At 41.5% G+C, this 17,078-nt stretch overlaps 1 protein-coding gene across 1 annotated transcript; it reads left to right on the forward strand.

Moving 5' to 3' along the window:
- The first annotated feature begins 13,131 nt into the window (after nt 1–13,131).
- Nucleotides 13,132–16,980, forward strand: LOC131443583 (serine protease 23-like). The gene is made up of 2 exons (XM_058613322.1): nt 13,132–13,708; nt 14,454–16,980. Exon 2 carries the CDS (start codon nt 14,458–14,460, stop codon nt 15,889–15,891), a length of 1,434 nt encoding a protein of 477 aa, XP_058469305.1. The 5' UTR covers nt 13,132–13,708; nt 14,454–14,457; the 3' UTR covers nt 15,892–16,980.
- Nucleotides 16,981–17,078: the final 98 nt, after the last annotated feature.

The following is a 17,078-nucleotide window of genomic DNA, read 5'->3' on the forward strand; positions in this document are numbered from 1 at the left end:
CTGTTCACCCAACATGATCTCTTGACCTCATCGCCTCTCCAGGCATTAATCCTCACCTTTTCCTCTGGCGCAGACTCGTACATCACTTGTACAGACTTGAGTGATGTCAAGTCTTTTCACATCAGAATCATGCACTAATAATGGATACACAACTTGTGATTTTAATGTGCACATGATATCAGGATGTAAAGAGCAAATTGCTGTTAAAGGTCCACTCTGCAAGAACTAGTGAACTACAGGTGGCCTTCACATACCTAAAAAGGACGTGTTTGTGTAGTGAGATTGTGCATTTGGTTGCATGGAGTGAGGATTGGGTTTAGTTTAGACCCGTCACTCTGGACCAGTGAGGTTCATGGCTGGTGACTACTGGGTATGTTTTATATATTGTCAGCATTCTTTACACACACATACATAAGGTATTATTTAAGGCTAAGGAAGAATGTGACATTTATAGCGAGAGAGAGCGCATTTCCTCTGCACCCTCCAAGATCAGCACCTGTTGGGCTCATATGCGCCCCCTTTCAGTGCGGCAAGGTACTGTCTGCCTCACCTTGCCTCACCTTGTGCCTACTTTAGTTTTATGTCTAATCAGCAAGATTCAACGTGTCGCACATTCATTAAAGATAACATCCAGACTGTGGAAAGTCACAAGACGAGGCAAGTTTATTTGTGTAGCACTATCCATACCCAGGGCAACTCAAAGTGCGTCACAAAGGCATAGATAAAAGGACATTAAGATTAAACCAACATTAAAATTAAAAAAGACATTGGAAAGTGCATTTAAAAGTAAGACGAGAATGAATTGACACCGCAGTCCAAGGTGAGGCTCGATTTTGACTGTAAAAAAGATCCAAATTATTGGAACCACACAGAAAACATGGTTTGTTTCACAGACAAGTGGGCAAATTTTTGTTTAGCTCACTGTTGTCATTGTTTGGTTTTTACTTTTCACGATGAGTCTCACTCTCACCCTCCTCTGAACTAACTTCTGTAAAAAAAGACAGGCTGAAAGTAATTGTTTCATGAGATAAAACAAAAGGAATTCCCCATTCTTCGAACAACACTACATATATCACCATGTCCCAGTAAAAACAAAGCATTCAGTTTGTCACGTTTCAATCATTGCCATTGTATAGTTGGTATCATAACATAGCACATCTCTGTTGCTACTACTGGGCATGGAATTCACATTCTCATAGTTGACCCTTTGTGCAAATGTAGCGCAGTGTATGTGCATGAAGCTGGTGGCGGTGTATCCAGACAAACCTCAATAGTATTTCCAATCAACCTTTCCAGTCAACCTTGAAGGGCATCATCAGTAGTATAAGCCACTAAACTCTTGCACAGCCTCTAATGAGATTCGCCAACATGTCCTGCACTGTAAGCCACGCTGCAGCGCTCGCAGAAGGTCTACCACGTACGGTCGTGTTAAACCGGAAGAAAATTGTCATGAAATGAAGACGGAGCAGTGAAATTTAGACTGAATGGTGCTTTGAATTGGGCAGTATCTGCGTGTATGTTAAGTGAACTCATTAGTTAAAGGTCCAGTGTGTACATTTAAGGTGAAATTGTTATTCATTTGGCAGAAACTGGCGAAGAAATAATAACTCAACTTTTTAAAAAATGCATGGATTGCTGCTTTTAATTTCACTAGAATGAGCCGTTTACATTTAGGCCACCAATTGTCCATTGAGGGCCATCATTTCTGATGCTAACTGAAGGCTAACACACTTGGAAAGGAGTGGTGAAAAGACAGCCATTCAGCTGCAACATGCAACTTTGACTTCACCAATACATGTTGCGAAATCTTACACACTGCACCTTTAATTGCCATTGCAACATTTTCACGCATGTGTTGCTCAAAAACACACTCGTACACTTTGAACTGCATCGCGTGTTCATGAAAGGTCCCGGTCGTGAAACACAAAGAACAAAAACACGTGTGTTTTATGTTAACGAGTCATCCATAATTAAAAATGTAATAACACAGAAGAAGTCGCTTTGAAACAAAGACACCCCGTGACTTGAACTCGGCTCTGGGTTTTAATGAAGCCCCAGAGATCCACACAATCCCCCTTGCCTTCTTCATAAGTCAATATTTTCACATGATTTTCAACAGACTGTTCTGCTTTCCTGGCTTGTCATGGCCATAGACAGAATAAACAGGAAGTGACTTGCTGTATCAGTGACTCAGCTTCCTGTGTGGTACTGTGGTTGGAGATGTCAAGTAGTTGTTGTTCTGTGATGGTATCTGATTAATAGGAACAGATGCAAACAGGCGAGAGAAAGTGTACATGCACAAAACCATTGGTTCCCAGCATCTAAAGTTCCAAAGTGTCACCAGTTAAATCTGTGAGAATATTCTCGTTAACGACACACAACAACACAACAGGTTATCGGATATTTACCGAAAAGGAAATGTGAGCTTGTAGTGTAGTTCTGCATATAGTTTATTGTCCTTATGTTTTTTATTAGCTTTGTAAAACATTAGTCACTTGCACGACAATGATATTTTAAGCTCAAGCTTGCTTGTGTCACTGCGTCAAAATAAGTATAAATGCTCCTTCTTAACATATAATAAAAACTGTTTCTTTTCTTACAGCAGTTTTTTATAGTAATATTTTTTATATGCATAAGGGGAAGTTACAAGTGTTGCTTTGTTTCAGTCCCACAAACCAACGAGATGTTTGGAAACCGACCCTCCTAACCCAACAGAGTTACCTCATTTCCTGAGAGTGTGTTAGTGTCACTCACACCAGTTCTCCACCGCAGCAGTGCAACGTTAATAATAATAATGTTAATAATTAACAACGTTTAAGATGCTGTGGATGCAGATTTATTTTCCTCCTTCCTCCTCGTGCATCACTGCTCCAGTCTCCAGCAGAAATGGAAAACCCCTCATAAGTTTCAACACAGGCCACGCTCACACACAGCATGAAGGGCTACAGTGCCCCCTGCTGGATCACAGCACACAGCCCCCGTTGTACCGATTGAACCCACACAAACACACTGTCTCCTTACCCCTCACTAGATGGCGATCTTTTCACACTACTCACACAGGACCTTGTTGCACAGATGTTGCATTTCTCATCTCTCCTTTTCCCCAGTTTCCCACACTTAAGACAAACACTTATATTTGCTCAGCTGTGTTGTGCAAACAAGTTCTTGGGAGCTTAGTGATATATAATGCCTTCCTTTAATGACATATGTTATGATTCTGATAGAAAACGCAGAATGAGCAGAATTTAAAAAAAGACATATTTAGAAGCATCTTTGCCTTTACTGTCCACACGTTTACTGCGTCTCATATGCGCCTCGGCTGACATTAGATATATCTTCATCTGCTGCGGGAGAGTCATTCCAGTTGCGTGACTGTTTCCACCAAATGAACTTTGTGTCTCAGCAAGTAAACAATATATTTTTCTTTGTCAGCATTATGATGGGGTGCTGGCAGCAGCTCCCGACTTTGTTCTGTTCTTTGCCTGTGAGACAGATGGCTCAGATGAAGCGTTGTATGTGCAGCTGAAAGCGAGCGCTCAGGTCGAGCTTTGTTTTGGCCCTGCGGAAAGATTTATGGCCTCGCAAGGATGCAAAAGTGGAAACTAATGCTTTTGAGGCATTTGCCAAATCTGTGTGTGTGTGTGTGTGTGTGGATGATGTGTGCATGTTGAGATCACCTCAAGGAGAGATGGTGACCGCTATCCTCTGCACGGGCACATGCAAATGACTTAGATGATTTCCCACTAAAAGCATCTGCAACCTCTTAGCTGCAGCATGTGAGGAAACACACATATGCACATATCACTGTGTTCCTGTAGATTAACATGTGACAGTGTTGTGAACAAAGGATCTTGGTGGTTAAATGTAGGAAGTCCTCCTACATTGGTTTGATGAAGGCCTGCGTGTGTGAGCTGCAGGTGATGTGGCAGTCATTCTGTGTGATGGTCAGTCATTTGATTCACTTTGCTCTATTATGAACGCGCCAGGGTGGAGCCTGACTCCTCTGCTTTGTCTGTCTTGGCTTCTTTAAGAGCACGACCTCAGTGAGCAGTGATTTTTGGGTGAGGCGCTCCCGTCGAGCAGAAAAGTAGTGAGCCAAGGGAGGGAAGAGGGAAAAATGAACAAAAGATGAGGAGATAAAAATACTCTCTGGTGTATAATTGAGGTTCTGGACGAGGACAGTGAGGACGGCGTGGAGCGATGATGAGTTGGATGTGAACGGAGGGTGGGGAAAACACCAGGAGCAGAGGTGGAGACACGGTGAAGAGTCTGGAATGAAGTTGCTCACTGAGGTCTAAGAGGAGCCTCATGCAACATCAGGTCAGCTGGTCTCAGCCAAGGTTGATGTCACAAAGCCCAGACATCTTCACTCACATCAAACAGTGACCTACTTCTCACACTGACCCGTGCCGTGCTTCTTCCTCATGTCGTTTGCCATTTTTAGCTTCTGTTAACTTTTCTTTGTCCTTCCCCAGCCAAGATACTCATGTCTTTGTTGCATGAATGAATCAGTGAATAATGGGACAGAGCAATAAATATACTCATGCCTCTGGCACCATGACATTTGAGGATTAGATGTAGGGAAAAAAGGCCATTCTCTTATTGTACAACCCAAGAAAAACATTACCACCTATTACCTTCCTTTCTTCCTTCCTTCCTAACCCTGTAAAAAAAAGTAAAATATTACCTAATTCAATTATTTCTTCATTGCTTCCCTCCCTCCCTCACTCCCTTCCTTCTTTCCTTCGTACGTTCATTCCTTCCTCACTCTTTCATCCATTCATCCATCTAAACTGCTCACCCTACTCCTTATCTAACACGTTAGAAAACATCCCTCAGCTCTATAGGTAACTACACTGTAGAGGTCTGATGTTTCTGTCACATGGTCTACAGTTGAAATTACCCACATATTAGTGGGAAACAGCTGCTGCAGTTGCTGTGATAATGTTAATCCAGTCCAACGATGGCTTTTTCAAACATCACCGTGCAGCTTACATTGAGAGTTTGACGCCTAGAGCTGTTCCTTTAATGTAAAAGCCACAAACTACAGCGCTTGAATTGCTAAATAATAATATTTATTTTGGCCAAGTGTGTGCATATTTGTTAGTGAATTACTCGATGCATTCGTTCTTGCACTGTGCATTGTCAGAGGTATTTGCTGGAGTTGTTGCTTCATAAATAATTCCTTTGTGTTTATAGTTATGTCATTTCCTGTTTGGAGGAGAGAGCGAGAGGAAGACATAGAAAAGTTGATGTGGTGAGAGAAATGTGTGCATGTGTGTGCTGGTGTCGCAGCATCTGTGGTGGGTAAGACATGACAAGATCAACACCAGATGTAGACTAATATCTTTCATCAAACTTATTAGCTGATGACTTCAGCATGCGGCCTCTGTGTGCACAGTTAAACCAGCTTTGTTCCAACAGCTGATTTAAATATAACTCTGCGAACCATCCTGTTGTTTTTCTGTACCCTGCTTTCAGTCATTACTCACTGAATGATACACTCATCATCATCATCATCATCATCATCCAGCTTCAGAAGAATTAGAATGGATTGACAGCTCATCACATCAACGTATCGGGTCACTCTGAAGCATATCAGCATTTTAGAAATTCCTGCCAGCTGGATGAAGGGGGATTGTGCAACTCGATCATGGCAACGTGCAAAAATCCGATTAAGATCAACAGCTGCATGTTATTTCTCTTCATTGTTATTCCTCCTAAGAAAATGTGGTCAGCCACAGTTCAAATGTCAGCACAGTGTAAAGAACACAGCACGTCGTGTCATATTTGTCCTCCCTCATTTGGCCCGTCCACATTCACAGATTAAGCAAATAAATATGATTTAAATGTAAAAGTGACAGGCAGTCACTTGTTTTTTTTTTAACTTGGCCTCGGCAGAGGACTATCTTTCCTTTTTACGCATAGATCAAGACGGAGACAGAGAAGAAAAACATACAGTGGTGAGGTGGATGATTTATCCATGTGTCATTATGTGTTCAGCTCTAAGTTCTAACCTTGCCAAACTGACTCCAACCGTATCTCACAGGACTGCGCTGAGTTTTCTGCAACACTCCCACAACAGAGAAGATCTCCTGTTAAACCGAGCTGGCAGGCAGTTACAGCTCATGGGTCAGACCGAGCAGAGACAACAAAACAAGAAAAACACATCCATAAACATTTTCTTTACAATTTCACTCAACCTGATGCTCATACATTTGTGGTTGTCATTTTAATTTCTCTGGAATGTAACTTTCCCTATGTCTGGGAGATGGGTGTGTATCCTCTGCTAAATCACCCCCTTATCTTAGAAGTGCACTATAGTCTGGGGGGGCGTTGTGTCTGAAAAGAAATTGTCGTGCTGCAAAATTATCTTTAATTTACACTAATGTTAGTTTCTCAAACGTGGTATAAGGCAGCGGCACTTTCTGGGGGCAGTGAATTCTCATAATCATGCTCTTGAAAGTGTTATTTTGCACACCACCTTGAAGGCAAAACCAAGTCCAGGTCCAAGAGAGAATACTGGCCTGTGTTTTAGATCCAAAAAGCCAAAGAACAAAAGTAACTGGTTTTTCCATCCCAGATGAATAACATAATCTGTCAAATGTGAAAGCTCCCACCAGTCTTGTGGTTTCTCTCGAAATTCAACTTATTAAACACGCACATTGCAGATGGTTTTAATAAAATGCTAGTGATTTTATTTAGATTCGGTTAACTTTTGATTTAAACAGGGTAGAAGTTAGTCAGTTGACTGTTGACAGTTGACTGTTATTCTATAAAGCGCTTTAAGGATAAAGAAGGACATCCAACACTGATCCTGAAGTATGTAGACACCTGGGGAATCCGGCTGCAGAGATTTGATTTAAAACTCCCAGTAATTCAGTGTTTGTTTTTCCCTGCTCTCACCAGCCTAACGACTGAGGGACAGACTATCGTGCAACGCGTCAGTATCCAGGTCCGTCCAGGAGATTACAGGTCGTCCACTCGTAAATACACGGTGGTCTAAATCCAATCCAGTGTAATGTTGAACGACGGGAGAGTAAATATAACAACAGCACAAACAAGTGATTCTTACCATGGCAGAGAATCTATAAACAGACGAGGCTGGACCACACACACACACACACGGGGCAGAGGAGAGAAAGATGGACACACCATTATTAGCCAGACAGATATCCACGTCCCATAAACACACATTTTCACAGACACAAACATCTTTTTGGGTTTGATGTGGAATAACAAAACAACAAAACCAGTTGGAAGGACAGTACAATAACAGTTGCGATTGTCAGAACCTAAATAACTAGTCAGTGAAAGGTTGTTGCATATTTTCAGAAATCACAGTTTTAGTGTCACAACGAGCTCAGACAGTGCTGCTTTTGAGTGTTTGCTAAACTCAAATCTGACATTCTATACAGTATATGAAAGGCAGTTAGTAAATGTAGTTAATAAACATTTGTACTCTCCTTTTGTACAGTATATCTATCCTGCGTCCCTGAATTCCCTGAAATGTTGTAAAACAACCATCAACCTTCTTAAAACTGTAGTGTGTGACTTTTAAGTATAAAAAAATATCCGTTACATTGAATCGTCACATGAGTTCCCACAATGCTGATGAAGCCCATCAGCGCCGCATGACTTGCTCTGTGTATCTCAGTTTAGCAATGTTTAGATCTCATTTCACCCCCCCCCCCCCCATGACTTTCCCACGCTGCACACAGGAAGTGATTCATTTTAAATGAGTCAACAGCAGCACTGTGTGAGTAAAGGAAAGTAAATGTTTAAAAAGGGAATTCTACTACGGTCTTTGTCGCTAGTTTGACTGCAGTGCTTCATCTCTGCTTACACTCTCTCTGCTGCTGCTGCTGCTGCTGTATACACACAAATGCTCCCTCAGTCAGGTCTGATAGTGTGGCTTCGCAGACCTTGTTTTCAGATTAACGCAGCATATATTCATCATTTCTGTTCAGGAATCCAAACAGAGGCATAACAAAATCATCAAAACATAAGCACTGCTACTTTAAAATGAATTGTAATATACATTAAAAAAGCTTCAGTCGATGAATTCTCAGTATCCACTCTAGAGCTTGAACCCCATTTACAATAATCTGTGTTGTAACAGATTTATAACACATTCTAACTCCCGTTTAAGTAAACTGGTGAAGGATTTACTGTCTCCATCACAGATCTGTTCGTCCCTCAGTTTCTTCCAGCTCACAACTAAATTATGACGTTTGAGAGCTGCAGCCAAAACTGCAGACCTACTTCTCCACTGCAGCCCTTACTCTGGCGTGCGCAGTATAAATCCTCCACTGACACTGGGGAAAGCAGAGAAGACCACAGTCAGCTCAAATTGTCCTTAACTGCGGTGTTCTTATCTCATTTCGGCTGATTTGTTTATCTGCCTCTGAAGTGAACTGGAAGATTCTCTGTTTTATATTAAGGAGGTTTTGGCAAGTCTCTGTTTCAGGCTGCTGCAAACCTTGAATTCACCTTTTTTGTATTTCTTTTCTTTTGGTGAGACCTTTTCACACTGTAATGTGAAAACATCTTGACTCAGAGACATTTAAATTCATCAGTTTACATTCCTCAAATAATTTGTGTCTCAGTCAATGTCAGTATAGTTTTCAGTACAAGCATTTTCATTCCAGTGGACTATGATTGTGAACAAGCCTCGTCAGTATGTATGCACAGAAATGACTGAGCACACACACCCATACAGTTTTCTCAAGATTCTGTGATTGTATCATGTCACAAAAATTTTAGTCCAAACAAACTTTTGAATTGAAAAAGAGGAATTTTCAATCATGAAGACCGGTGATTTACAGCATGTGACTGTATGTGTTTACGTACATTTGGTGATTCACACTTGCAGCTGGAGCGATCTGAGCCGCACACAAGGCCCGTGTTATGAATAATGTCACAACCAACCATCAGCAAGCTGACTTTCGAACTTTTAACTGAACTGGAACTGTGTTGTGTTTGGACAGGAACCAGTGAAACGCAATAAAAAGACGTGGTGGAGAGAGCCAAGATAAACGGGCTATTCTTTTACCCTGTGCTTCCTCCTCACTCATCATCCTCATCACATCTGTTCAACTTCAGTTGAGCTTCCTACCCATAGATTCCATATGTTATAGTGTTATCAGCGGTATCAAGGATTAAAATACGTAAAAGCCTCACTTTGACACATGAAAACCGTTCAGTTGTTGTTTACATTTGGCTACACCGAGAATAAACCCTGTCCAAGAGCTCCATTTGAGCCGTGAAGCTAAACAGTCAAATGAGATGTGATTGGCTGACGCTTGGAAAATTGAAAGTTTCTCAAGCAAAGCAACACAAAGGACTGGGGCTGGATCAAAATATTGATTTGGTGATATATCGTCGCTCTTGCAATATGATAAATGATATGTTATGTTAAGAGATGCTCCATCCACGTTTATGCTCTTTGTTTTCTATGTTGAGAATCAATAGAGAAATCCTGCACATTTAACTTTGCACGGACATTTAGTTTTCTTCAGTTGGACAGATACTGTGACGTATCGCTGTATGATTGTCTTGCAATATGTTGATTATCGCAGAATCGTAACCCTGTGATTCCCACCCAGTCCAGCGGTGGAGTTGTAACAGTCTGTTCATCTGTAACTCTCACATCAGGCTGTTGAGTAAAAATAGGAGCAGCTTTGTTGTAGGCTACTCCCTGATTAAGCAGCGAAATGGAACTTTTTTGTGGTGCAGTCTGCAGAGGTAGTGAAATCCTGCGCAGGGTGTTGGAGGTCATTTATAGACAACACAACTACAATTACACTGGAATTTACTTCACGTTGTATGTCTTAAAAGAATACTTCACCAGTTTGCATTTTGCTTTGTATTACTAGAATAGGGATAGTATTTTTGAAAAATTGTGCTTCCCAACCTCAGTTTCCCCCGAGTCGATAAATATCTTCACTCTTTTTTTTGGTTACTTGCCCACCAGTGACACTTGGAAACTGCAACGCTAATTCTGCACTTTTTAGACTCACTAGTAGGGGGACGGGACCTCATTCCCAGAATGTAAACAATGTCCGCCATCTTTGCTAACAGTTACGCTAACACTCGTAGCGGGACGGGACCTCATTCCCAGAATGTAAACAATGTCCGCCATCTTTGCTAACAGTTACGCTAACAGGACCAAGTGTCACTGGTGGGCACGTAACAAAGAAAAGAATGAAGATATTTCTCAACTCAAAAATACAACCCTTATTCTAGTAAAACAAAGCTAAATGCATATTGGTGAAGTATTCCTTTAACACTGCACGAGCACAAGCCTTTTAACGTCTAGTAAAAATAATTCAGTGGTGATTGAATAATTGCAGGAGAAGGGAGAAGACAGGAGAAAGGGATGCATTCTGAGTTGAGAACTGGCCAAAGGAAACCCGGCCTGGGCCCAAAGGACCAGCTGGGGGAAATGAGTCACAGAAACGCACATACACATAAAAGTGTACAATCGCTAGCAATAATCCAGATACTCAAATCTTGCCTGACAGTGGTGTCTAGACAGTGATGAGCCCCGAAATGGATGCACATAGACCAAGACTTCTGTTCACAGCTGCAGGAGCAAATAGAAAAGGAAAGGAAGACCCCCCTGGACCTGCGGCTTCATATGAAGTCGATGCCAGTTCCAGTGCTGCGCCGGAAATTAGGGAGCAAAAGAAGGTGAAAAGACAAAAAGTCTGCAGAGAGCATAAAGGAAAATAAAATGATGCTGTGAGGGATGAACTGACTATCATGAGACACATCAGCACAGAGCTTTATTCAGTCTGGTTATGTGTACAGTGGCTGAGTTAAGTCACTTAGGGCCTGTTAAAAAAATGAAGTGAAACAGTCTGCACAAGTTATTTTTGGGACAATTCGGCTGACAGACCTCTGACTCTATTGATGGAAATTGGCTCGCTGGAGCCAATCCCAGCTAGGGTGAAAGGTGGGACCTGATCAGGTCAAGAAGAAGCTGATGTAAAGATGAGTTAAATCCACCTCAGTTCTATTTTGTTTTCTTTCCAGTGCTGGTTCACTGTCCTGACTGGCATGGATTCAACACAACCATTGTTAGAAAGAAAGAAAGAAAGAAAGAAAGAAAGAGTTAACAATTGCTTGTACAATAATACATGATAATACTTTATGCTCTCTATTGTTGTTCTGAAACAGATGTTCAATCCTCTCAGTGGGCAAACTCCAACACAAACATTTATTTAATCTTTTGCTTACACTATTCACGACCAGCAAATAATAGATATTTGAAAGTAATTGAATTGTCAAACCAATGCAAAAATTTATGCTGTGTAGGAAAATTATATTTGTAGAATAAGCCATTTTGATTTGTTTACGTTAGTGAAGACAGACCCAAGTGGAGATGTTGCTCAACCTCAGCGTCAATCCATGAATAATTTACAGCTCCCTGTTGCAAAAATTAAAAGTACACATCATCACACTGTCAGCAGAGAGGACGATATCCTGTGATGGAAAACACATTTTGGCTCCACGAGAGGAAATGAAATAACATTTGGAGTGTTTTTATCAGCGTGCTGAGAACGTGGCTTTTGATGACACGCATCGACTAATGAGGCAGACTTCCTGGAGAAGCAAGCTTCTGTGTCAACAGCAGTGTCTTTGTTGAGTTTTGTGGAAACACGGTGCACTCCTGTGTGTGGGAACGCATTTGTGAATTCACACTCTGTGAATTAAAGCAGCTCTTCACACGTGTGGGTGCTTCAGTGATGTTCCAGCTGTTCACACAAAACTCCCACAGCCTCTTGTTCATTAGAATCAGTTTGATTTGCACACACACACACACACAACAATTAGTGACAGTGAATTTGACCGTTGCATTTGACGCATCCTTTTTACACACCTGGTGCAGGAGCAGTGGGCAGTGGTCTCCTCATCCCTTGACCTGTGCTGGGATTTGAACCAGCGACAAGCCCAATTCCCTTCCACTTATCCATGGGCTGCCCCATGAAAGATATAGGTGCCAACTCAGCACTTTAATGGTATATTGGTGACAATCACTGTGTCACAGAGCCTCAATTCTGAGGAACCGTTAAATTTTAGGCTAGAATTTGAATTAGTGTTAGGTTAAGAATAGGTTTTACTATTAAGTTTTGTTAAGGCTAAATGGAAGTCAATCAGTGTCCTTAGAAGAATAGCTGCCCGAGGACATTTTGGCTCGTCCTTTTATCTTCAAAGGGCTTTTTGAGGATTAAGACTTGGTTTTAGGACAAGGGTCAGAACTGGGATTAGGTTAGGTTAGGCAGTCTGTCAGCCACCGTAGATACTTGAGTAAAAGTACAAGCATGTTACCAGAAAATGACTTTGGTAGAAGTTGAAGTCACTTTTTTTATTATAATAATAATAATACTTCAGTAAAAGCCTTAAAGTAAATTACATTTACTGGACTTAAGTATCAAAAGTCATTTTTTGATTTAAAATGTACATAAGTTTTAGAAGTAAAAGTAAAAGTGAGGAGTTAGGATTGAGCCATGGTGACTCATGCGAGTTGTCTTTCAACTGGAACGCTGTGGGTTCAATTCCTGGCTCTGCTAGTCTATATGTGTCCTTGAGCAAGACACTTAACCCCATGCTGCAGTGTGTGAATGGGTATGAAAGATGTGTGAATGGGTGAATAGCAAAACTTTAGTGTGAAGCAGCTCATCACAAGTAGAAAAGCTCTATATAAATACAGACCATTACCGACTCTTCTTCTTCTTCTGATTTTATTTGGTAGTAACGAGTAACAAAGATAGTTAGAGGAAATGTAGTAAAGTAAAAGTGAAACTTGCTAGAAATATAAATAACAAAGTCAAGTACAGATATGTACATTTTGTGTGCAGTAATGAAGTATTTGTACTTTTTTGCATTACAACACTGAGGTTAGGTTAGGGAAAAAAGAATAATTATAAATCCTATTCAAGGGGCTAAAAGAGCAGGTCTTCAGGGCACTGGCTTGGTTAGGTTGGGATCAGGCATTTAATTGAGATGGTTATGGTTTAGGAAATGTGTTATGTCTACTGTATGAGTGTCTTCACTAAAAGAATGCTGCACCAGAGTGTGTGTGGGAGAGAGAGAGAGAGAGAGAGAGAGAGAGAGAGAGAGAGAGAGAGAGAGTGTACTTGTTCTTGAACTTTGTGAGGACCAACAAACTTATAAAGACCAAATGCCTTTTTGCCTTATTTTAACCACTGGTATTTGTTGCCAAAAATCACATATTTACATCTAACTGAATTAATTTGACCTTGGGAATATCACAGTTTATCTGCCTGTGCATTAAAAGTATTTACAGTCCCGTCCACGGGAGGATAAACACCCCAACATAATTAATGTCCACATCTTGGCTCTTGTTTTGACCTCACGCGCAGTATCATCACATGATCAAACGCTCACGCTTCCAGCCTCCACCTCTCCTCCTGCCCACCTGTCTCTCTGCCTCTCTGTCTGCACGCCACTTTCTTTTCTTTCTTTTCTTTTTTTGCATCAGAGTGGGATGCGGGATTTCTCTGAGGATGTCATGCGTGCTGCTACTGTAGCGGTTGCATGCGCATGCATTTCTTTGAGCTCAGGAAATGATGGGTCCCTGTCTACTGGAGGCTGTTTGGATGGAGAGGATGTTTTGATATTTTAACAGAGGGAGAACGTGGACTGGACGTTGCTGCAGTTGTTTTCTGAACGTTTTCAGGTAGGAAAGTTTTGCGTCTGCAATATTTTCAAAAGAAAATCCTCAGTGTAAATATAGATTTGAAACGTCAATGTTTTTTTTTTTTGTTTTTTTTTGTCTACATCATCTTGAATCTGCACGTTTTCAGAATTCTCTCGAGTTTCAGTCTGTCCAAGCTATAGATGTCTAAATATTTACTATATTACAAAGTAATAGACAGGTGTATAGATTAATGTGTGTCAGCAGTTAATTGTAGCATCATGTGTGTATTCAGTGGCAGACACCTTGCGGATTTAAAATAAGATCTCACAAGTAAACTTCTCTGTCAAGAGCGCTTTTGTGTAAGAACTGATATTGTGCGCCTCCTGCTGGCCAAACGTTATATAATAAGGTAATACGTGGCTTGATTTAAATAAATAGAGAGCAATAAAGAGGATTCTGTTTAACAGAAAAGAAAATTAGGAGAGGAAAAATTGGCAAGAGTTCATAGGTTATTGTCAAAATCCTAACCTCTGTCTCTATTGTGTTATTTTTGTTATATGGCAGGATAAAATAATGTGTCAAATAAAGACTGATATCTGAGTGAAATATGCTTTTAAGCAGTTGACTTATAAGATATTCAAGAGGAACAATGTTGAGAGAAATGGACGAAGTTTACCTGAGCAACATTCTGTAAAGACAAGGCAATCCAAAATGTTCAGGCTGATAAAGTGTTCATTCTTTCCAACACCTTCAATCATTTCTTATTTTGTCTCTGTCTTTTCAGTGGAATGGGCCTCAAACACGTCAAGTATCTGCTGCTCTGTGCGGCTGCAGTGACACTTTCTGGAGTTTGTGGTAAAGATGGGATCAGCGAGTCAAACAGCTGGGACCGCCAGAGGCTCCCGCTGCTGCTGAACACACACACACAGCTTTTAAAGCGCTCTTTATTTAGAGGGCAAGAGCAGGAGGATGAGGAGAAAGGTAGAGCTAGGACACTCTGTGGGATTGAGTGTCAAGGCAGCCTCCCGCCTCTAGACCAGACTGAGCAAGAGAGGATTCTAGGGTACGAGACTATGTACGAGAACGGCACACGTACACACACGGATGTCAGTCTGCAGGATTTTAATAAGTCATATGCAAGAACATCAGCACACACACAGACCCACACCCGCAAGAAACGGGAGGTTTTTGGAGCAGACGGACGCTTTGTGATCTCCGATCCACATTTTATCACCAACTACCCGTTCTCCAGTGCAGTTCGCCTCTCCACAGGCTGCTCTGGAGTCCTGGTGTCCCCAAAACATGTGCTGACTGCAGCTCAATGCATCCACAATGGGAGTGAGTACCTGGAGAGCGCCAGGTGGTTGAAAGTAGGAGTACTGCAGCTGAAAACCAAAAGAAGAAAAGGAGGAGTAGGAAGGAGGAGAGGAGTATGGCAGAGGGGTGGGAGGAGAGGTGAGGAGAAAGGAGAGGAGAAGGTAATGGAGGAGAAAGAGGAGCAGAACAGATTAGACGGAGATGGAGTGAGAGGCAGGAGTGGAGTCAAAGGCAGAAGACGCCAAAGAAAAAGGGAGAAAGGTCATGTGGGAGCTGATGATGGAGTTGTGGATGATTTTGAAAGAGGAGGGAAACAGAGGAGATTCAACCGCGTTCGCCGCAATATTGGACCCAGAAACCAGCCTGTTTTCCGTTGGACACGAGTAAAACTAACCAAGCTCCCTCAAGGATGGATCCAGGGCAAGAGCTCCACCAACTCTGTATCCTCTGACTATGACTATGCCCTTCTGGAGCTTAGACGCCCAGTCAAACAAAAGCACATGAGGCTCGGAGTCGCTCCTTCCACCGCCGCCCTCACTCGGATCCACTTCTCGGGCTATGACGTTGACAAAAGCCTGCTGGACGGACGCGGAGACGAGAAGGTGGTGTACCGATTCTGCTCCGTGGCAAAGGAGTCTGACAATTTGATGTACCAGCAGTGTGACGCACAGCACGGTGCCACGGGGGCCGGCATTTACGTTCGTCTCAGACAGGAAGTGGGAGACGCGGGCAGGAAAGTGAAGTGGCAGCGGCGGGTGATTGGGGTGTTTTCAGGTCATCAGTGGGTGGAGATGGGAGGAGGCCAGCTGAGGGACTTTAACGTTGCTGTGAGGATCACGCCTCCCAAATATGCTCAGATTTGTCACTGGATCTATGGAGATCCAAGACTCTGTAAAGAGGTCTGAACTTAGAAAGCAAAGTTGTCACTTTAAGAGGCTCAAGGTGACTGCTCTGAAGAGTTGTCCTTGTTAGTCAGAAAGGTCTTGGTAAGAAGAAGGACTTCGATACGTTGCTTAAATGCTGAAAGTCTTTTAAGTCCGTTGTTTGAGTCTTTTAACAACAAATATGTCCTCCCTCCCAAAATGACCTAAACCAAGCACTAAACCCGCCATTAGAGAGACACCATTAAAGCTTCATGCACACCTTGTTGTATAGTTTAGCCTAAACGTCACTTTGTGTACCCAACATCAAATACATGTCTCAGATATTGCAATGTATAAAATCGAGAACTTACTAATACACGTCCTGTGCAGCTATTATCCTTAAAAGTCCAGTGTCTAAAGAGGAGTGCCATCTAATGGTGAGACTGGAGCATGCAACAAACATGTGCATCAAGCACTATGTTAACATTTGCATAACAGAAACTCTCTCTGCTGTTTTCTCATCTCTTTACATTGGTTTATGTAGGCAAAGCAGTTTTTTACTTGCATTGTGAGCTTCTGCTTAACATGAAACACACATCGGTTCAGGTTGTAGAGGATGAAGATTGCAGCTTCTGTAAGCAACCCTATTGTCTAAAAGTACTTTTTATTTTATTTTACAGCTGTTATACACTTATACAGACACAATCTGCCAATAGACCCTCCTTAAATGTTGCATACTGAATGTTTAAATATCAAACCATTCGATATTCTTAAAAAAAACACTTTATTTAACTATAGTTTTTCATTTACAAACTTGCTGACTTCAGCCTCAACCAAAGATGATTCAAGTGACATCACACAAGGCTGTAAAGTAGTTTATTTAATAGGTTTAGTTTTTAAGCTATGTTATTAACTTTCAGATTCACCAGAATACTATCATTTCACACTCTCAGCTAAGATATAACTATTGCACTTTTTATGGCTAGGAAATATTAATAATCACAACTACATTTGCATTTTATTATACATATGTACTGTATTTGCCGAGTCCTAACGATGTTAGCTTTTTCATACTATATGTGTTAAAATACACACGTTTCATTAATTTATCATTAAATATGTAAAGTCTGAGGAGTGTGTGTGTGTGTGTTTACATTTTCCTCTGTTGTTTTGCATGCACGTGGCCATATGTGGGATAATTATCCATGTCAAACACAAATAGCAGATTA

The sequence above is a fragment of the Solea solea genome, chromosome 17 (genome assembly GCF_958295425.1).
Source record: "Solea solea chromosome 17, fSolSol10.1, whole genome shotgun sequence".
Classification (NCBI taxonomy): domain Eukaryota; kingdom Metazoa; phylum Chordata; class Actinopteri; order Pleuronectiformes; family Soleidae; genus Solea; species Solea solea.